The 22,186-nt window shown below is 49.2% G+C and overlaps 1 protein-coding gene across 1 annotated transcript in view; it reads left to right on the forward strand.

Moving 5' to 3' along the window:
* Positions 1 to 902: 902 nt before the first annotated feature.
* Positions 903 to 22,186, forward strand: part of PSD2 (pleckstrin and Sec7 domain containing 2) — a 48,125-nt gene continuing 26,841 nt past the window's right edge. The window contains exons 1-9 of the mRNA XM_006866224.1: positions 903 to 920; positions 7,558 to 7,797; positions 9,593 to 9,701; positions 10,072 to 10,501; positions 14,513 to 14,962; positions 15,331 to 15,525; positions 17,102 to 17,182; positions 18,946 to 19,058; positions 19,785 to 19,843. Coding sequence (XP_006866286.1) covers positions 903 to 920; positions 7,558 to 7,797; positions 9,593 to 9,701; positions 10,072 to 10,501; positions 14,513 to 14,962; positions 15,331 to 15,525; positions 17,102 to 17,182; positions 18,946 to 19,058; positions 19,785 to 19,843 — 1,695 coding nt within the window. The remainder of the gene's footprint in view (positions 921 to 7,557; positions 7,798 to 9,592; positions 9,702 to 10,071; positions 10,502 to 14,512; positions 14,963 to 15,330; positions 15,526 to 17,101; positions 17,183 to 18,945; positions 19,059 to 19,784; positions 19,844 to 22,186) is intronic.

The raw sequence follows: 22,186 nt of genomic DNA on the forward strand, positions 1-22,186 counted from the left end.
TATGAGGTACTTTCTAGGTCAGAGGAATGGTTATGTGGGAGGCTCATTTCCCTAGATATTGGTGGCCACTTGTGGCCACCTTCTCAGATGCTCATTTTGAGATGAGGATAGAAAGAAGGTCACATATAACCTATGGCTGGGAGCCGATGGTGGGCTTTTTGGCACCAGCAAAAGAGGGATTTTGAGCAGGGTTCCTGGGTCAGCTCAGAGGCAGCTGTCCTATAGAAGTCAGGATAATTACTCCCTTGTAGACTCCAAACTCCCTTACCTGATTTTTCTTCTTCATATTTGCTTGGCAAAAATCCAGACCAAACACACAGTTGATAGCGACCCTATAGGATAGAACTGTTCATAGGGTTAAAAAGGCTATAAATCTTTATGGACATAGACTACCACATGATTCTCCCACAGAGTGACTCTTAGGTTTGAACAACTAACCTTTTGGTTAGCAGCCAAGTGCTTAACAATTGCACCACCAGGGTTCCTTTGACAAAATCCTGTTGTTGTTGCTGTTAGGTACCATCTAGTGGGTTCCAACTCATAGCAACCCTGTATAGAGTTTCTGAGGAGCACCTGGTGGGTTTGAATCACCGACCTGGTGGTTAGCAATCCAGTGCTTATTCTACAGAGCCACACTAGGACTCCTGGTAAACCCTAACCCTGGTTAAATCCAGCTTCCTGCCTACTCCATGTCTACACCTATGCCACTGAATGGGGCTGGTCTGACTTTAACTGCAAACCCCTGAACTTCAGGTGGGTCTCTAGTGCTGCCCAGCATTCACACCACATGTCCTGAGTCCATTTCCTCTCCCCCATACTAGATGATGCTTGCACACCTTTAGCCCTGCCTTTCTGGGACTCTGGAGGGTCCCTCAGATTCACTCTTCTTCTTGAGCACGCACATGACCAACGACCTACAGGTAGAGATTTGAATCTAGTGGTTTCACCGAATTGATCAGGTAGCGTAGTGGTTCTGAGTCAGGCTGCTAACCTCAAGGTCAGCAGTTTGAGACTACCAGCTGTTCCGTTGGAGAATGATGAGGCTTTCTGTTTCCATAAAGATTTACAGCCTCGGAAATCCTATACAGGGTGGCTATGAGTTGGAACCAACTCCACAGCACACTACCACAACCACCAACTTCTCCCAACCAATCCTGCCTGAGCTACAATGTCTGGGCAGCAACAGGCCCAAAGGAGTCCATCTATGAGGTATAATATCTGAACACTCACCTTCAAATTCAGCCAAGAGAAATAAAACAAGAAATTTTATTTTCCTTTCTCTGTTCCAATTTTCACATACCCCAAATTCTTTAGGACTTTAAATTCTCACTGACCCAGCCCCTCCTCTGAAAGACATCTGTCTCTCTACCTCCTCTCCAGTTCTTTTCCCCACTGCCCCTTTCTTTTAAGTTCTTGATGAAGTATCTCCTTTTATCCCCTCCTTGACTGAGTCCTCCCCTTTCTCTCCCTCCCTTATCTGCTTTAGGACTTCAGCAGCATTTGATAGTGTGGCCTTCTTGATTAAAATATGAACAAATGGGACTATTTGAGGAAAAGCAGCATGTAGTACAGTGAGCAGGTGTGAAGTGGACAATACCAGGCTATTCCTTAATCGCCTCCCTGCTCCACCTTCAAAACTCCCTATGCTCCCATGTTTGACTGAAGGACAGATTGGAACACTGGTTAAAAAAAAAAAAAGAAAGAAAGAAAAGCCTCCCCCTTGGACAGCATACAGGATTGGGGAGGAAGAGAGAAGTCAATAATGACACCTACCTTTGGGGCCTGAGCAACTAGAAGGATGGAATTGCCATTCCTGAGATGGGGAAGAGTAGGGTGAGTAGGTTTGAGGAAGAAGATCATAGCTCATCCGCTCATCTTGGGACATGTTGAGTTTGAGGTGCCAGAGCCCTGGTGTGGCGCTGTGGGTTATTGTGCTGAACTGCAAAGTTGGTTTGAACTGCAAGGTCAGTAGTTCAAGCTCACCAGCCACTCCTTGGAAACCCTATACAGTGTTGCTATGAGTTGGAATTGACTTGACGGTACTTAACAACAATAAGTAAACATGAAAGTTGAGATGTTGATAAATATCTAGGAACTCAGTAGAAAGTCTTGGATTATAAAGGTAGGTGCTAGCAGCAAATACCTGGTACTTACAGCCACAGAACTAGATGAGATCATCTTAGGAATTATACACAAAGAGGAGAATTGCAGTGCAAAGACTGGCCCTGGGGCACTCCCATTTGAAGAGGTGGTGGATGGGGAAGGACCAACAAAGAAGACTGAGAAGGGGAAACCTACCAGATGAGAGAAGAGAAGAGTGGGTATCCTGGAAGTCAAGTAAAGGAAGGATTTCTTTTCTTTTCTTTTACTTTTTATTGTGATTACAGAGCAAATTGGTTTTCCATTCAACAATCCAGACACATGGTGATTTTGTGACATTGATTACAATCCCCACAATATAACAGCACTCTTCTCACTTTGAAGGAAGTATTTCAAAAAAGAGGGAGAGATTGGATGTCAAATGCTATTGATGAAGACTGAGAATTGGCCATTGGATGTAGCCATATGGAGGTCATTGGTGATCTTGAGACGAGAGGTTTCAGTGGAGTAGAGGGTGTAAATCAGAATGGATTCAAGAGAGAGTGGAAGAAGAGGATTTGGAGACAATGAGTCTAGACAATCCTGGAGAGTTTTGTTATAAAGAGGTGAGAAATGCATTGGTAAATGGCAGGAGAAGTGGGATCAAGAGAGTGAGCTTTCATGATGGAAGAAATAACAGCAAGATATCTGCTGATGGAATGATCCAGTAGAGAGGGGAACTGATGATGCAGGATGCTGCTGTTGGAGTAATGCCCTCAAACAGGCAAGGAGAGACGTCGCCATAGCCAGGATCAGGGACACTCTACTCTGTTCACAGTCTGGCTATGAACTCTTTTTTAACCAGAACAGCCTAGTGCTTTGTGGTTCTGGGCAACTGAGGATTCACCCTGTAGAGAAGTCAGCTGGAGTCAGAGTCACCAGCTGCAAAGATGATTTGGGGTTTGACAGTAGACATTGCGAATTTCATTAGTGTTAAGGGCTTTTCAAACTAGTGTGCAGATGTATGCAAATGTAAGCAAATGAAGGGGTGGAGAGAGAAGCAAGCTGGAAGATGTCAATGAATGACCTTTGAGGAGCTGGGCCCAGGGGGCCCTGAGAGTCCCAGCAGACTTTGGGGCATGTGCAAATTAGATGCAGATGTGCACCCTGCCCTGAAACTTCTTCCTGCCCAGCCATGAGAAAAAGAGGAGGATCTTCTAGACTCTCACAACCCAAGGCAAAGCCTGTTCACCAGGGCCAAACCTAGAGGAGGAAACAGGTTGATGCTGGGTTTCATGTTGTTGTTAAGTGCCGTTGAGTTGATTCCAACTCATAGCGACCCTATATAGGATTTCCAAGGAGTGACTCATGATTTTTGAACTGCTGACCTTGTGGTTCAAACTGACTTTGTGGCCCAGTGCTTATCCTACAATACCACACCAAGACTTCATACTAGTACCAAATTGGCACTACCTGATGGGGATGGAAGTCTTTTAAGAGAAGCTCAGGCCCCTGGGCTTTGTTTTTGTGCCTTGAGATGGAAAGATAGCAGTGAACCTGGCCTGGATGGGGGCAGTGTTAGTGGGGCTAGGATTGTCGGTTTCTCACTTCTCTTGGGAAAGGGCGGGGCATCCTCTCTGATCCATCCTCCTGGTCCCACTACAGCCTTTCTCCTGCCTCCATCCTCAGGCTGGATGTCTGAAGTCCCTGCTTGAGAACCCACTCTGACAGGCTGCTGAGAACAAATGTGTCTTAGTTCCTGCTGAATGTCTTGGACTGTCTGGGCTGTTCTCCTGAGTAGGGCAGTCAGCGGTGTTCCCCTGTGAACCTGAGAATTGCACACGTGCTATCTCCTTTCGTCTTGATAGCAAACTTTTAAGGCAGGTGCTGTTAGCACCCCCATTTTACAGGACACTGAGGCTCAGAGAGGAGGGACAGTTTTGCTGAGGTCACACAATTCAGGTACTGTCTGTCTGAGGCACTTGTTGCTGCACAAGGTGGTCCTACCTGGGAAGGCCAAGTAAGTTAGGATGTTTGGGGTCACTTTGGGGTATTGGGGTGGGGAAGCTACCAAAGCTCCTGGGTGGATATTTCTTCCATGTTATCCTGGACAACCTGGTATTCCAGGCTGTTGGAACATTGATGAGGCTGAAGAGCTCTGGGACAATAGGGAGGTCCTGACCTCTAAGCCCCTTGGTTGACAGAGAGGTTGGAGAGAAGTATGAGGAACTGTGCGATCTGGGGACCTGACTGAGGGGTCTCCATGTCTACTTCCTGTTGCCTGTGCTGTCATTGGCCCAGCAGGTCCCTGTGGAGTCCTGGAGTGCCCAGGCCTGGGCTCCACAAGTGTGGGATATAGCTGGCCTGGGTCTGCATGCCAGCTCTTTTCACAGATCTTGTCTAACTGCCCATTTGTGTGCACTGGTGTGTTCTTGTGTATGCATGTGTTCCAGCTCATGCACTAGAATCGGTAAGCTGGACAACCAGTTAGTGCAGTTGGAATTTTGGGGAAGGATAAACACGTCAATAGGGGGCTCAGGGTGGGTTTCTGGAAGACAGAGAATTGGTTTATGAATGAAATATGGTCAGTTGTCTTTTCCAGGTAGTTTTTACTCATCATTCTAAAAGGAAAAACACAGACACGAGGAGGCAAGAAGGAGCTGGGGATACAGGTTAGCATCTTGGAGGCTGTGCTTTGAACAGTGTTTGATTATTTCTCCTTCTGGAGCCCCTTCTGAGCCAGATTCTAGTGGCCATTTCTGGGAGGGGTTGGTCAGTGCTGTGGGAAGAGTAGGTTTCTTGGGGTTTCAATTCACAGAAGCCCTGGCCCGGAACCCCTGGGATAAGAGTGTCCCTCATCCTCCAAACACACAGATAAAGGAGGAGGTGTGTGCTTTCCTGGTGTTTCTCAGCTTTCTTTTGGTGTCTAATTTGGACATTTGACAAACATCTGTTAAGCGCCTACTGGTACAGCAGTGAACCAACAAATGGAGCTTAGTCTCTTAAGGAGTTCATTCTGCGTGTCTAAGTCAGATGGGGAATTTTCTTGGGGATTTCCAAGGTTGGGGATCATGCTCAGGACCTCTGGATGGACTTTAGGGGCTCACGAGTTTCCTCAAATATACAAGAAATGTGTACATGTGTGAGGGTCTGTCTGGGATTGTGTCCACAGATCTATTAGAGTCTTAAAAAAGTTCAAGTTGTGGTTGTTGGTAAGTGTCGTCCAGTCAGTTCAACACATAGTGACCCTGTATAGGGTTTCCGAGAAGCAGCTGGTGAGTTTGAACCACTGACTCTGTGGTTCAAACCGACCTTGCGGTCTAGTGCTTATCTTACAGTGCCACACCAGGGCTCCCTGGAAATGGTTAGGACTGCTGACACACAGGGAGCAATGAAGTCAGAGAGGGCATTTCATTTACCCAAGGTCCCCTAGTACATTCATTGGAGGTAAAACCTGAGTGTTCTTGCTCCCAGCCCTGCTCCCTGGAGTAGCTGTGACCTCCTTGGACATCCCATAAGCTTTCTGATTCCACTTGTCCAAAGTGTTCCATATCTTGAGCCCCCACCCATCTCTGCCTCTGTGCTCCCATTTGTACCAGGTGGGCCCATACTCCCCCATCTCCTCTCACCCACACCAGCCCCTTAGTGTCACTGTGTGTGGCTGTGGTTAATGTGAATGCTTGTTTTCCCCACCTTCAGCCCAGCCTGAAGTTCTGGGTCATTCCTTCCCTGCCACTAGCATCTCCTAAAGCAAGAGGGTTTTGACTTGGCTGCCCCCGGATGCAGGTTTAACTTCCCTTGCCCATCCCCAGCCTTCAAACTTCTCACCCCTCAACTCACCACCCAGAGGGATTCCTAAAGAGTGTGTGTTTGTGTGCATGTGTGGGTGCCCACAAATGTCCTCCCCCTTACAGAGCATGCCAGCCTCTGTTGCCTGCCCTACTGGGCTCCCAACCCCAGCTCTGTCCTCAGGTGTGGACCCCGTATGGGAGGGATCATAAGAGATTATCCCTAAAATAGTTCAGCATTGTTCCAAGCAGAATCCTAGCATTGCCACATCCAAGCTATGTGATCCTGAGCACATTTCTCAACCTCTCTGAATCTCTGCCTCTTAGTAGATAGAATGAGGATGATGATCATTCCCAGGTCATTCATTTAACAAATACTGAGTGCCAGGCCCTGCGTTAGGTGCTAGGAAGACAGCAGTGAGTGTGATAGACATAGTTTCCATCCTCACTGAATTTATGTCCTGGTGGGGGAGATGGGCAGTAAGTAAGAAAACAAGGAGAAAATAAATAGAAAACAGGGGCTTTAGCTCTGCTAAGTGCTATGATGTCAAGTGGGAAAGAATGAAGAGTGCTGGGTAGTCAGAGAGAACCTTCTGAGGAGGTAGCATGGATTGAGCCCTGACTGATGGGGTGGCATTCATTTAGGGATCCGGGGGGGGGGGGGGGGGGGCGGAGTATTCTAGGTCAAGGGTACAGCTGGTGCAAAGGCCCTGAGGTGGGAATGAGCTCAGGGAACTGAAAGAAGGCCAGTGTGGCTGATGAGGTGGAGGATGGGAGAGAGCAGATAACCAGCTCAGGCAGGGCCTTTTTAGGCCATGCTGGGGAGACTGGATGCTATTCTAAGGGCAATGGGAGATGTTGGAGGGTTCTGAGTGAGGGAGGGGTGTGATGTAATGTGTGTTTTCACAGCTCATTCCAGCTGCCATAGGGAGAGTGGGGAGGGGGACTGGGGCTGTTTCAAAGTGGATGAGACCCAGAAAATGCCTGGCTTGCCACTCAGCTCTGGCTGAGCCAGGGTTCCATTATCAACAGCCTCGATTTCAGCTGGTGTCATAAAAGAGCCCAAGGTCATCTCAAGGGTAGTGGGTATGGGAGCCCCTGCCTGGAGAAGGGCCTGGCTCAGGCCTTGAGAAACTGTGGGGGATCTCGGGCACTACCAGCTTGCCATTTGCAGGTTTCTTATTAGGATATAAGCCCAGTGGCCCAGCTGCCCACCTCCCTACCCTGTTTTTGCCACCAGGGCTAAAGGGGCAGGGGCAATGCTTTGAACAGATTCTCCTGGTTGAGGATTTGGGTCCTTGACCTTGTGGGAAGGTCTGGTGTGGGGTCTGGGGACCTGAGAGCTCATCTGTACCTCCAGCCCATTCAGCTGTTTATTGAGTGACCTCAGGAAAAGCTTTTCCTGGTTCTCTGCCTCAAGTTTTCGATGTGTAGAATTGGAGGTGGAAGAGTAGACCATAGCTGTCTTTCATCCTTGAAATCTACAGTGAGTTTATTTTTCCTTGGATTTCAGTTCTCTCACCAGTCCTGGGGGAGGAGAGTGAAGGTGAAGCCCCCATTCTATAGAAGGGTTCATAAAGGCCAGAGGGAGGCAGTGATACAAAGTGTACTAGTACTAGGATACAAATTGGTTTCAGAGTGTGTACTTGGGGCACTTGTTCACACTTCTGCATTGAGGTCTCCCTTCTAGATACCCCTCCCCTGGGCTCAGCAAGAGAGGGGGCCCTGGCTCAGCTACTTCTGGGCTCAGTTGGCCCTTAGCCCAGACAGAGACTCTGAGCCCCCACCCAGAGTGGAACTCAATGCTGCCCCTTGTCTGCCCACCCCTGCTTGGCTTGGCCCACCCCCGGATGCTGAGGACACGGCCCAGCGCCCAGTGTTGGCAGCACCTCCATCCTGCTCCCAGTTTCAGAAGGACATGGCAGAGCAGGTAGGGCTGGAGCCATCCCCAGGCAGCTGCTGGAAGTTGGAGGGTAGCTCAAGGGTCTCCTGAGACCTCTTTGATTTGCTCACAATACTGGCTTTGGGGCTGGTGCAGAGTGATCATCAAGTGAAACCACTTAGTTTATCAACTCTTGGAACTCACTGTGGACTCATACAGAGCCCTCCTCTAATGGAGACACCCCACTCTGCCAGGCTCAGCCTTAGTGCGTGGGTGTAAGATCTTGAGGCACACTGTTGGAGTTGGGTAGAAACCCTGTGCCCCAGATCCAGTGCTCAGCCAGGCCCCTGGGCTACAAAGCAGGCCAATGGACTAGAACTCAGGCAACGGGCCAAAAGGCCCTGCTCTCCCTCCCCTTTCTTTTCTAAATGCTCCTCCTATCCTCAAGGAGTCTCAGTTGAAGAGGTGACCTCTTGTTCTCCCTCCTCTGAGTACACAACCAGAGGGAATGGTTTGAAATAGCAACCACAGCAGGGATTTAGGGCAGACCAGAAAGAATCCCTCGTGTAGTGCTGAACCCCCGGGGTCTCCTGTGTCCTAGGATCAGGACCCAGATATTCTAAAGCCTAACTTTTCAGATTTTTTAACCGGTGGAAATTTGTTTTAAAAGCAAAATCTTATTCTCATGCAATATTAAAAACTCTAGAAGATGATGCTCAGGCAGACTGGGACCCCAGATTCCTGTCTGTCCTTCCATGCCACTAAAAATCTAAGGTTAAATGAATGTTAACTAATCTCCCAAAGGACCCCCAAAAAAGAAGGAGACTCTCTTTCCTTTCCTGGATCATTTTCTCTAAGTGGGAAGGAAGTTCTTCCTGTAGTCTAATTCAGTATTTCCCAAACTTGGGTCATTATAAGAATAACAGACTTCCATGTCCCCTCCCTACCCCCCTTGTAGATTCTGGTTAGGGAGGTCTGGAGTAGAGTGTAACAACTGGCATTTTAACAGGCTCTTCCAGTGATACTTATGGCCAGGGAAGTATCGAAAACATTGCTGGGCATCCTTAAATTCTTGTTGCTGCAGCTGTTGTTGGTTCTGCTGCAGTGGTCCAGGAAGGCTGACCAGCACCTCTTCCCTTCCCAAATGATCTGCACCTCCAGGAACCCCTTTTTTTTCTGAGAAAGAGAGAGACAGAGGAGGGTGGGGCTATTTGGGATAGCTTAAATCCAAAGAGGGGAGGACGGAAGTAGCTTAGACAGAATTGTAAGAAATCCCCAGATTCCTCCTTCTCTGCAGCTTTCCGGGATGTTTGGGGAACTGGTCTGTGTCTTCACTGGCAGAGGACACTGAGGTGGGTGGGAAGCAGTCTAGACTGAGTGAATCTGAGAGGGAATTATGGAGAACCAGCCCATGACATCTGCCCTCCTTATCTGAGATGAATTTGGCAGGAAACTTCTAGGAAATGTGGGCTGCTTCCCTTTCATTTTAAGTGAGGATAGTAGAGGAGATGGTAGGTAAAATGGGTTTACTCATCTTACAGAGATGATCTAGACCCAAAATGAGCAGAGGGGAGTGGGTCTGGCTTGGACAGTGTTGTGAGGAGGCCTAACCTGGAACCACAGGAGGACATAACGTTTTGGACAAAGCTAGGCCTGTCTGTTCTAGTGCTTTCCCCAGAGTACTCTGAGGCAGTCTCCTTATCAGTGCCTCACTGGGTGAACTGCAATGGGTCCTGGGGGTGTGGAGGGGAACCCAAGCCTCTCCTCCTTAAGAGCATTGGATGCTGGGTGCAGTACAGGCAGCTCCAGCTCTCTGTGACGCTCCCTGGTGGCTTCCCACCAGTCCAGCACCCTGGACAGCGCCAAACGCTGGGCTTCCCAGTGTCTTGGCTTTGGCCTCTCTGAGGTATCCTCCCACCAAGATTCACTTATCTTTGCCTTCTGGAGCCAGGGTGAGAGAACACAGAAACAGGAAAGAGGGAAGAGAGTTGGTTGCTCTCAGTCTAGGTTTTTGACTCCATCACTCTCAACAAGAAAGGAAGAGGGGCCTAGTAGAGTGCTGAACCCTTTCCCAGTTTCTCGCAACCTGAATCTTTCTCAGGGCTTTGGTGAATTCTGAAGAGCTCACATAGAGGTTATAAGAAATCTGGGGGCACACACTGAGAGGTTGGCTTGTGGTCAGGGGAGAGGAGAAGGGTCCTGAGATCATTTGGCTATGCTCCTGCCCCCAGACAGGCTGCCCTGCTGCTGGCTCCTGGACTTTAGGCTCCCCAGATCCCTGTCCTGTTTGACTGACCCTTTCATCTCTCCATTTGCTACCAGGTCCAGTGGAGTCCCAGGAGCAGCCAGAACAGGGTGGAAGTGTGGCTGCTATGGATGAAGAGAAGCTCCCATCTGCACTGCCTGGGGAAAGTGCTGTCATCTGGGACCACAGTCAGGAGTCCGAGGCCATGGGATCTTGTGAAGTCCAGAATGGATTGGCAGCTGGTGAGGACCTGAACAGCAGCCACAACAGCCCTGAACACGAGATGAAGAGCACCCCGGTGGACACCGAGGAGCCCACGAAGGGCCCGGATATGGCCTTCCACCGTCTCAGCCTTGACCTCTCCCTCACCAATGGCCTAACCTTGGGCTCAGATTCAAACATTCTGGAAGATTCAGTGGAGTCCAGGCCCTGGGGGGCTGGTGGGCTTGCAGAGGGGGACAGTGCCTCCAGGAGTCTCTGTCTAGACACTGAGGACCCTCAGCTAGGGTAAGTGGGTGTCTTGAGATTGGGGCCCACCACATATGGCTGCTCCATTGCTTTTGTGGCCTGGGCCTAGCCACTCAGTGTCTCTGGTTGTTGATTTTCTTTTCTTTTTAAATTTTTTTTAATTGTGAATTGAGTGAAGGTTCTTGATTTTTCTCATAACTAAAAATATGGGGATTACTTGCCTCTGTTTTTCCCAGCTTCTGGGTGTTTTGTGAGGTTGGAGCCATAAGAAGACTTTGAAACTCTAGAAGTCCTATTGTGCCTTCCCCTACAAGCCTTTGTCATCACGGGCTGTTTCTTTGTGGGGTGGGAGGGCCGAGCTCCCTTCATCCCAGGATGGGTGTTTAGAGATTCTTGTCCCTTTAGCAATGCCTTTGTGAAAAGTTATCTGGTCCATACCTCTTCTCCCAGAGCTGCAAATTTCCCACATTCTACAATTTACCCTAAATAGGTTGGTGGGTTAATTCCTTTCAACTACCCCTGGTGTGGCACCATAGGATAAGCACTCGATATCAAGGTTTGTTTGAACCATAGGTCAGTGGTTCAAACTCATCAGACGTTCCTCGGAAACCCTATGTAGGGTCGCTATGAGTGAGAACCAACTTGATACACATCACAACACCAACCCGTCACCTGAGCTTGCTGTTAGAAAGTTCTACCAGGAATCTCACTTCAGTTCTACTTGCTGGACCCCATTCTGTTATTCTCACCAAGAGGTAAAGTCTTAGTGTGGTACCGTGAGATCAGCACTGGACTGCTAACTGCAAGGTTGGTGGTTCAAACCTACCTGCTGCTACTTAAAAACCCTATATAGGGTTGCTATGAGTCAGAATAAGGAGCTCTGGTAGCGTAGTGGTTACGAATCTGGCTGCGAACCTTAAGGTCAGTGGTTCGAAACTACCAGCCGCTCCGCGGGAGAAAGATGAGGCTTTCTACTCCTGTAAGGATTTACACCCTCGGAAACCCTGTACAGGGTCGCTATGGGTCGGAACCGACTCGAAGGCACTTAACAACAACAACAACAACAACATGAGTCAGGATAGACTCAATGGCACTCAACACCACCACAACCAAGAGATGAAGAGATCTTGGGTCTTGGGGGTGTCAGTTGGACAAGGTAGGTAGAGCTGAGGCAGGTGAGGGTCTAGAATACTCCAGGATCTGAGAAGAGAAAGTTCACAGAAGTCGTGGTATAACAGACACAGGTCCTGGCCTGAACAAGCATGTGTAGAAAGGAGTGTGAGTGTGTGCATGGAGCCCTGCCTGTGTATTGGTGTGCACACAGGGATGTGTGAGCGTTTGTGTGCTTGCATCTGTGTGGTTGTGGATGGGGGTGTTTATGTGCCGAGTATGTGCTTTTGGAGGTGGCATTTGAGTTTGTATGTGGGGGTGTAGGGATATGTGTGCCTAGATGTGGATAGGAATGTGAGCACTTGGGGTCAGGTGCCAGTATGTACTGGGTGTAGTGTGGCCGTAAAAAAGTTTCCATCCAGACAGGGCCTAAGACAGCCATCTGACTGGCAGTGGAGTGGGCCAGGGCCTGGGACTTCCCGGATCACACTGTGGTGTATTTATTTGGGATGACTGAAGTTGGGGGAAGGTGGAGATTTAGGATTGTATTGTTGCCTTCCACCTACCTCAAGGTCACATCTCAGGCTGCTCAGGTGCATGAGGAGGTGCAGGGGGTTACTATTCATGACTCTGACAATGGCAGAGGTCTGTCTTATTCAGATGTCCCCAGTACCCAGCGTAGGACTGGCTGAGGGGCCTTTGCTGGACAGATTTAGGGTGTCTGCAGTCAGGGAACTGACCCTTGTTTTTTCTCCTCTTTCATGCAGGTAGTTCAGTAGAGGCCCCTGCCAGCCTGTCACCATTTAGACTCCTCCCCATTGTAGCTCCCTGTAGTCGCAATTACTGCTAGGGGTTGGGAGGGCCAGTGTGTTCCTTCAGAAGCACATTAGGACCGAATCTTAGGTACAGTGGCCCAAAGGAATATTTGGAGGGAAGGAGCATTTCAAGCCCTCCGAATACAAGTACATATATACAGATTGGGTCCCTTGTAGCTACAGACGGCTGGGGAGAGCAGGATGCAGCCAAGTTCTCTGAGAGAGGGATGTTCTTCCTTGCAAATAAATGATGGACCTTAATTTGTCTGAAATGAGCTCAGTCTGCTCCTTTCTTTCTGTCTCTTCCTCTGCTGTCCCCATGTTTCCTCTTCTCTTGTTCTCTCTTCCTTGTTGTTGTTAAGTGCTGTCCAGTCAGTTCCAACTCATTGTGATGTTATAGAGTTTCTAAGGCACAACTGATGGATTTGAACCATAAACCTTGCAGTTCTGTCTCTTTTGTGTTCTTTGTATCTCTCTTCTCTTTCCCTTTTCTCTGTCTCTTTTTTTGTCTTTCTTGTTTCTCTCTCATCCCCTTTCCTCTTCTCCTTCTCTTTCTCTTCTTTGTCTCTTCTGGTCTCTCTCCCTTTCCTTTCCTGACTTACCTATGTCTCTCCAAGGATAAGCATTTTCCCAGGATTTTTCAGTTCATCCATGTGGTACTCCATTCTATGGGCTGGGGACACATCAGTGAACAAAACAGATCACAATTCCTCCTTCCTAGAGCTTACTATCTAATGAGGGATCTAGACACTAAATAAGAAAAAAAAATATTACATAGTATGCTGGAAGATGAGTGGCTTAGAATAAATAAAGGAGGAAAGGGGGAGCAGGTGTTTGGTGGCAGGTGACAGTTATAAATGTGGTAGCCAAGGTAGACCATGTTGAGAAAGGGGTGAGGAAATTCAGCCATACAAATGTCTGAGTGAAGAGCACTTGGAAGAGGGAATGGTCATGCTTCTTTGGAGTCAATACCAGACCCTGCAAGAATTTTGGAATATGTAGGTAGGGCCATGGGACCAACAAAAATCTGTTCAGTCAGTGAGTCATTTAACAAGCTATACTGAGCACTGTGTGAGGGTGGGGTGATGGGAGTTAGGGGGCAAATGGTGGGTAGATGAGCAAGCAGAAGCATACATTCTGACAAGAGTTGGGGAAGATGGAGAATTATGAGGTGGAGGCCAGCTAGTTTGGATCTGCATCTTTCAGTCACTTTGAGGAGGTGAGATGAAGGCAAGACTTGAGAGCTGAGATGTGGTAAGCCAAGCTGAGAAGCTCCCAGGCTGTGGGAAGAGTGCCGTTATGGCCCTGTGTGACACTAGTTACAACAAAGAGAGATAACCAAATTGAGACCGTGGGTCCAAACTCTGTCCAACACTTCGAGTCCATTTCTTCTGCTTCTACAGCCACTCATTAAAATCCAATGGCCAAAATGGTGACACACAGATCGAGAGTAAGATAGATTTTCAGTCAGCCTTAAATGGACCTGGAGATGTATTTGTAGTAGTTGACGTCTCAGTCACATGGTGTGGGCCTTGCAAAATGACCAAGTCTTTTTATCATTCTCTCTCTGAAAAGTGTGGCAATGTGGTATTCATTGAAATGGATGTGGATGACTATTAGGTGCACAACTGATTGACAGCAATTACAATCATCAGTTTTCAGCCCTACCCTCAGTCACTGTGATTTTTCTATTATGGTAAACCGGAACTCATTACTCCATAGGCAATACCACCCCCTTCTTCCTCCATCCTGCCCCTGGTAACCACTAATAAACTTTGGCCTCCATTGCAAAAAAAAAAGAGCACGAGAGAAAACCACACTGCTCTACGAGCCTCATATGTATTCATAGAAACAAATATTTATTTGATGCCTGCAGCAGACCAGGCTTGGGTTGGGCACTAGGGAGTAGGGACCATGTCTGCCTTTTTCACTGCTGTGTCTCTGGTACCCAGCCTAGGGTCTGGCGCCTAGTGTTCAGTAAGTACTGGCTGAAAGAATAAATAAACAGGACATAATCCATATCTGTTCCCCACCCTGCAGGGAACTCCAGACATGGATTGGTACAGTCATAATCTGTAATGGGGACACCCTGGCAGAGTGGTGACTGGGTCCCTGCATTTCACAGGCTGGGTGGCCCCGGGGAGCCAGATGTGCGAGATGGCTTCAGCGCCACATTTGAGAAGATTGTGGAGTCAGAGCTGCTGCGGGGCACCCAGTATAGCAGCCTCGACTCCTTGGACGTGCTGAGCCTCACTGATGAGAGTGACAGTTGTGTCAGCTTCGAGGCCCCTCTCACTCCCCTCATCCAGCAGCGGGCCCGTGATAGCCCAGAACCAGGGGCTGGGCTGGGCATTGGGGACCTGGGGTCCGAGGGGGACATGGGGGCAGCTGGTGGTGATGGGGAGCTGGGAAGCCCCCTGCGGCGCTCCATCTCCAGCAGCCGCTCGGAGAACGTCCTGAGTCACCTGTCTCTCACGGCTGTGCCCAATGGCTTCCATGAGGATGGGCCTCAAGGTCCAGTTGGGGATGAAGAAGATGATGAGGAGGACACGGACAAGTTGCTAAACTCAACCAGGTGAGGCAGGGCCCAGGCTGGGAGCTGGGAGGACCACTGGGCAGATGGGGGAACTGAGGCCTAGAGCAGGCAAAGGAAGTTAGGGCAGCCAAGTGGCCAGAGTCACAAGCCCTCTCCAAGGTCATCTTGTCCATCCCTCTGCATCAGACTCCCTGGTCCCAGGGCCCTTTCTAAGTCTGCTCAGCTTACAGGGGTAAGGCAGCAATGCCATCTCATGATCTCACTTGAGAAGTTTTCTAAAAGTCTGGCCTGATTTCCTCCTGCAGAGCTTCTTTTCCTCCTCTGGTCCCACATGGGTTTCCAGAGGTCAGGGGAGGTCTTCTAGGGGCCTGTGACCCCATTTTCTGTACCCCTCCTTCCCTCTGCAGTGACCCCAGCCTGAAGGATGGCCTGTCAGACTCAGACTCAGAGCTGAGCAGCTCAGAGGGACTGGACCCGGGCAGCACGGACCCGCTGGCCAATGGGTGCCAGGGGGTCAGCGAAGCTGCCCAACGGCTGGCACGCCGCCTCTACCACCTTGAGGGCTTCCAGCGCTGTGATGTGGCCCGGCAACTGGGCAAGAAGTGAGTGCAGTCTCCCACTCCAACACTGGGCAAGCCTAGTAGTATTGACCTGAAGGGCGTGTGGGTGACTTCTATCAGAGTGCCTGGGCTGGTCCCCAAGGACCTCCTCCTGCTACTGTCCTCATTCCTGGCCTCGCCCTAAATCTGTTTCCTTTTTGAGCTACATGGGTGAAGCCGCTGCTCTCAGGAAGGTGGGAAAGGTGGCGGGTGGCCCTGCGGGGTTGGGGGAGCAGGGTGTGGGATGTGATGATGGTAGTGAGGACAGAGCTGTGTCTTCATGGTGGTTTTTTTTTTTTTTTTTAACATGTTGCTGTATCTTAAATGTTTCCTGTGAATGGAAGTGAGATCTTGAGGCTTGATTAGATTAAGATGGAAATTTATTTTCTTTTTAGGCAAGAATTCTTCACTCTAGGTGTGGCACTGTGGAATAAAGCACTGGACCGCAAGGTCGGTTTGAACCACAAGGTTGTAGGTTCAAACTCACCAGCCACTCCTTAGAAACCCTATACAGGGTTTCTATGAGTCAGAACGGACTCAGTGACAATTAACAATAACAACAAAGTGTTCTTGAAATCCTTTCTCCTCTAGCCTCCAGGAGCCCACTCTTAGCTCTCCAGCTGCTGTTTCTCTGTCTCCTCCATTGGCTTCCTCTTTTCAGTCCATCCTTAAGTGAATCATCCTTGAAGTCCTCTGTTCTGTCTGTGCATCCTCCAAACGTAGGGACTGGCCTCTCCTTCCTGCTTGGTTGTTATTAACCATCTAGGGACTCTCATGCACAAACATTCAGCTTCCCATTGTCCTAAGCTCAGGCATCTCCCCCAGGGCTCCACCCTCGGTCATGTCCCACACCCATTCCATCTCCACATCCTGAGGATTTCTGCCTCTTGAATATTTCTCCTTTCCATTTCTCCCATCTCTCTCCAAGACAACTACCCTCGCTTAGTGGGTCTCCACTAAGCTGTTAGAGTGTTCTAAAATACAGATCTGATAATTTCATCCATCCCCATCTCTGCTTCACACTCTCCCTAATCAAGTCCAGACCCTTCCATTCACTCTCAAGGCCCTGCTTCCTGCCTCATCCTCTCTCTCCCTTTGAGAATCTTAGTTTTATTTACTTTTGCCCCTCTGCTACCTTCCTGCTTGTTGTATATTGCTTTTCCTGTCACCCAAGTTAACATGTGTCTACCCTCTGCCTCAATCTCTTGCTGCTCCCATGTCTGTTTCAGCCTGTGACCACGCTGATCCTGCTGGTAACTTCTTGGACACGTGCATTTCCTCTTTCGGGCACCCTCGGCACCACTCTACCCCTTGACCCCTTTACTTGGCTGATCATTACTTTCCCTGCAGGTGCTGGTGGAAACATCACCTCCTCCAGGAGGCCTTCCTGACCACTCCAGTCCAAGGTTGAATTGTCTGAGATCAACTGATAAGCAGAGAGAGGCAACCTAGGGATTGGGCAAATCTAGGGGTGGAGTGGGTCTGGGTGCTCTGGCACCCACTTCCAGGTACCCCACATTGTTCTGTCATTTGTGGGCTGTACCCTGCTTCTAATGGACACTCCATCCTCCCCTGACAGCAACGAGTTCAGCAGGCTGGTGGCCGGAGAGTACCTCAGTTTCTTCGACTTCTCGGGTCTGACTCTAGATCGAGCGCTCAGGTCAGTGGGACTGGCATGGGGCAGTGCCTGTAGGTGGTACAGACAGCTGAATTCTCATACCAGTTCTAGCATACACTTGCTGTAAAAATGTGGGCAGGTCTTTTGACCCCTATGCTGAAGTTGTAAGGAACGGGTCATAAAAGTAGCAACCCAGTGAGTGCAACTACATGGTAAGTTTAGGATTAAAAGAGGTGGAAATGGAGTCTGGATTCTTTCGGTGCAGAAAGGACTTGTTTATACTGAGCACATCCTGTGTATCACATTTTGCTACTTTTTTACATACTTTTGTTACTTCATCCTCACAGAAACTGTAAGGTAGGTGCTATCATTCCTGTTTTTACCTCTCTTTATCTAGGTCCCCACAGTTGCTGAGAGAGGCATTAGTAACGGTGGGAATCTGTCTCGGGTCTTATTGATATTTGAACCCAAGGAATAAACAGCTTGCTCTTTCCCTTAGAAGGGTCAGGTGCAAGCCCTGGGGAGCAGGAAGATATGGAATGGGTGGGTGGAGCCGTTGTTTAGAGGACTTTGGTGGAGGGGCCAGTTGGAGAGACAGAAGACCTTCTGGCAAAGTGATGTCTCTGCCAACATCTGCAGGAGAGTGAGGGTCAGCCAAGTGAAGGGACCAGACCTAGGGCCTTTTAAGTGCATCCCACAGCTCTTACATTCTTTTATGTATTCTCCAGTTTCCCCCTCTCTGTTTTAATTTGTATATTTTTTATTTACTTGCTTTTAAATGTCTAACATGCTGTTAAACCCCTTTATTGAGTTTTAGAATTTCCATTTTATTTTTTCATAGATTCTAATTCTCTGAGTCATTCCCCATCTTTTCACTTATTTCTCCAACTTTCCTTAAACATACTAATCATAGTTATTTTAAAGTTCTTGTCTGCTATCCTAGAGTGGGATGGGGCCCGTCCTGCTTAGAGACACTAAAGGAAGAAAGTGCCTGTCCTGTCCAGGGTATGAAGACTGTGGGGGTGGCAGCAAGTGGGCCCATGGTTGGAGTGCCAGGAAGGAGGCTGATGTGAGGTGCTTAGACATTCTTCTGAGTGTTCTGGAGAGCCAGTGGTGGGCTTTAAGTGGGGGCAAGTCTTGACTTCCTGAAAGACCACTGAAGCATCTGCAGTGAGGATGTAGTGGTGGGGGCTCAGGATGGAGACTCTTGCAGGTATCCTGGAATATCTGATGAGAGCAGAGGTGGAGAAGGGATTGAACTTGAGGGTGAGGGGCAAACCATTGGGGCTTGGTGATGACTCATATGTTGGGGAAGAGGAGGAAGGGCAAGGGGGTTCAGAGTTGGATCCAGGGGTTCAGCTGGTGGCACTTGGAGGAGGGGAGCTACTGCAGAAGAGTGTTCTGAGGGTTAGGAGTGGACAGTCTAGGTCCAACCATGGAGGAGGGAAACAAAGAATGGGCATTTACCCTGAAGAAGAGCTAACACTCACCCTGAGGTGCTCATGTGGCTTCGTGGTACACGATATGTTCCCTGCCTGCTTCCCAAAAGAGCCCTGGAAGGGTGTTGAGTGATGAAACTCCAAAGCTGGACAGGCTCCTTGGTCTCCATGCTTGAGAATTTATTCTGGAAGCCTGGGTTTCCCTGGGCCCAGAGGATATCCAGGACCCCAGATGCTGGGACACTGGAGCCCTGGAACCCAGGGATAGGGGTGTGTGTGTATGGAGGCAGAGCACCTACTCTGGATGAGGAGTCCGACTGACTTGGGGCTCTGAGAGGCCCCTAGCAGCCTCTAATTACCTTCTAGGACTTTTCTGAAGGCTTTTCCACTGATGGGGGAGACACAGGAGCGCGAGCGAGTCCTCACACACTTTTCCCGCCGGTACTGCCAGTGCAACCCTACAGACAGCACCTCCGAAGGTATGTATGGCTGCCTCCCCACCCTACTCACCCTCCCTCAGCCCCTTCCTCTCACCTCTGGTCCACTTGCCACCTCTGTCCTGTTGCCAGGCTTAGCTTTTTGACTTACAGTAGATGCTCAATAAATATTGAATGAATAAGTTATAGTATATGGAATCGTTTGGCTTGCTAGGCAAGATCCTTCCCAAATATCACACCCATCAGAGTTCCTGGAAATTCCTCTATCCTACTGATGAGGTCCTTTGGGGTCTCCATTCCTCCTGGTCCTCGGTTGCAATGCTGATATTTGGTATGGTGGGCATCCTGTGTGGCAGTCTGGGTCAGGACCCTCTTAGGGATAGGACTTGCCCTATGGAAGAACCTGAGTCCAAGGTCTAGATCAACTATTTGAGAAGACACAGACCTGTATGCAAGACTCAGAGTCATTCTTGGGTCTGAGGTTCAAGGTGGCAGGAGTCTAGTTTGGAGCAAGTTTCAGTGGTCAGATCTCTTCTGAGGGAGGGATTGGCCCTAAACTTGGGGAAGGCAAATGATTCCTGCTCTGTAGTGGGAGGTGTGTAGAGAGTATGACTAGACCCTGGGTCCAGCAGTGCCTTTGGCAGGTGGCTGGCCACTTCTTGCCTCCAAGGCCTCCTGACTGGCTCCATCTGGGAGACACAAGGGTAGCTGGGGGTGGGAATGAGCTGGTCTTCACATTGAGGGTACCACCTACCATCTATGATTTAGATGGGATCCACACGCTCACCTGTGCCCTGATGCTGCTCAACACGGACCTACACGGACATGTGAGTGAGGGTGGGGTGGGGGCGTATCCTCTTACCCACTTTGAGCTGTCCATGGGCCCACCCTTTGGTCAGCCGCCTTTTTGAGGCTTCTTGCCTAGTGACCATGTTTCTTTTATCTGACCCAGGAGCTGGGCAACTTGGCTTCTAGACTTGGTCCTGCCCTCAGATGATTTTTGCCTGAGATTTGCCAGTGCCTCTGCCCCAAGCAGGGCGGTGAGAACAGTTGAGGCACATGGGAGCTCAGGATGTGCTGAATAAGATGTGCTCTTTACCAGACATTGCTAAAAGATCTTGTATTCCTCCCACCCCTAGTCCACAGTCTGAATGTGGTTCTGTGGCAGGACCATTACCCAGGCAACCCCTACCAGTCAAATGGTGGGTTGCCTTCTAGAGACCTTCCACCACCCCCATCCACCAGCAGGCAAACATGTGACGTGAATGCCCAGGTTTTGAGGGCTGTGCCTTGCCCTGGCCTGTGGCCACAGATTCCACGCTTGCTTCTCACGTTTCAATAACTCCTCTTCCTTCCTCTCTCTGCTCCGGGGACCCCCTCTCTGGGCTCTCTTGTCCTCCCTCAGGTGGTAAGTGTAGTCGGTGGTGTGCATGTCCCTGTGTGCCTGGATTTCCATCTCCATGTGACCTTTTTGTGTCCCCATCATTCCATCTGACCCTACTCAATCATTGCCCTGTCACCATTGCTCAACCAGGCGTGGCCAGAGTCCCCCCTACACACATTGGGTTGGGGATATTTGAGTGATTCATGGGGATCAAAGGCTAGTGTGTTTGGTTCTAACGTTAGCAAGAAAGTCCAGGAGATATAGGGTAGAAGAAAAAGCTGGGACAGACTTAACTTCAGATCCTACTTGTCTCATTAAGTAGCTGTGTAACATTGGCCAAGTCACTGACCCTCTCTGAGTCCCAGGTTCCATATCTGTGATATGGGAATAATGATTTCCCCCAGAGCATCAAGGGGAGGATTGTGAAAGGTAATACACAGAACACCAAAGTATCAGCATCTGGCACCCTGTAAGGATTTTATGATGAATAATATTACTACATAAGAATAACAATAGTATCCATTATTAATATTAGCATTAAAATGCAGTCAGAAAGTTCAATCAAGGTGCCTTGTGGCATCAAGAATGTGAAGGCGGTGGTCCAAAGGCAGCCTCAGCTGTCTGAGAGAGGAGGAGCAGGGACACTCAGCAGGGCTTGTGGGTACATGGGGCCACCTGGACCGGGAAGGGCTGGTGTCTTGGTGCTCTCATCATAAGAGCAAACATTGACACTTTAGCTAAGTCTGCCTGGGCAAGGGCCTGAGTGAGAAGCAAGAGAGACTTGTGTAATTCATGTGCATGTCTGCAAGAGCTGATGTTCTTCTAAGATAGCCCATTCTGTTTACCGAGGGCAAGTGTTGCTGGCATATCTTGAAAGGAATGCTAAACACTGTCCCCATTCCTGGTTGGGCCTAAGAGCAATCCTAGGTCTAGTGTGTGCTAAGCTCTGGGTGCCACTTCCCTTGGGGCACTGGAACTTCTAATGAGTCTAGCAGCCACCACTCAGTGAACTCTTAGGCTGAGAACAGGACTGTTACACCTTCAAGCTGGGTGGATATTAGCCAATCACAGGCCCACATTAATGCCCACAGCAAAAGAAAAACATCAATACCTTGACAAAGCTGAGAGAGTTGTGGGAGGATTGTTCCTATTTGCGATAGACAGATGTTAAGGATGCTGCATTTCTATCTCGAGGCACTATTGCTCAATGATTAGGGGTGAGGATTCTGGGTCAAAGTCCTCTGCATTTCTCCACATGACAGCGGTGTGGTCTTGGGCAAGTTAGTTACTTAATGAAGCCTCAGTTTCCCTATCTGTAACGTTCTTGTTACGCTTGAGGGAGACAGCACAGATAAAGCACTCAGCACAGAGCCTGGTGTTTGCAGTTACTTCGAGCTCTTCAAACTAGCTTTCCTCTCTTTCTCTCACCTTCAAACAGGAACTGAGCCCCTGCTGAATTGTGAGGATCTCAGGTACATGGGCCCTGCTAGTTGTGGTCAGAAAGGAGCAGTAAAGAGGCTGTCAGGGACGCAGATATAGATTCCTCAGGTGGACATAGCCTGGTGGAAGAATCCGGAAGGCTTCCTATAGAAGGTAGCATTTGGATTCTAGGGAGGCTCAACAACAATCCTAGAAAGGAAAAGGGAGGCCCTCTCTCAGGGTGCCTATATACTATTTGGAAGAGATGGACTAGGGTTTCAAATAGCAATTGGTCAGTGAAGGTGGGATGGAGGCAGAACTAGGGGATCAGGGAAAGCCTTTCTGAGGAGGCAAGGTTTGGGAAGAC

The sequence above is a fragment of the Chrysochloris asiatica genome, unplaced genomic scaffold, assembly GCF_000296735.1.
Source record: "Chrysochloris asiatica unplaced genomic scaffold, ChrAsi1.0 scaffold00087, whole genome shotgun sequence".
Lineage (NCBI taxonomy): Eukaryota > Metazoa > Chordata > Mammalia > Afrosoricida > Chrysochloridae > Chrysochloris > Chrysochloris asiatica.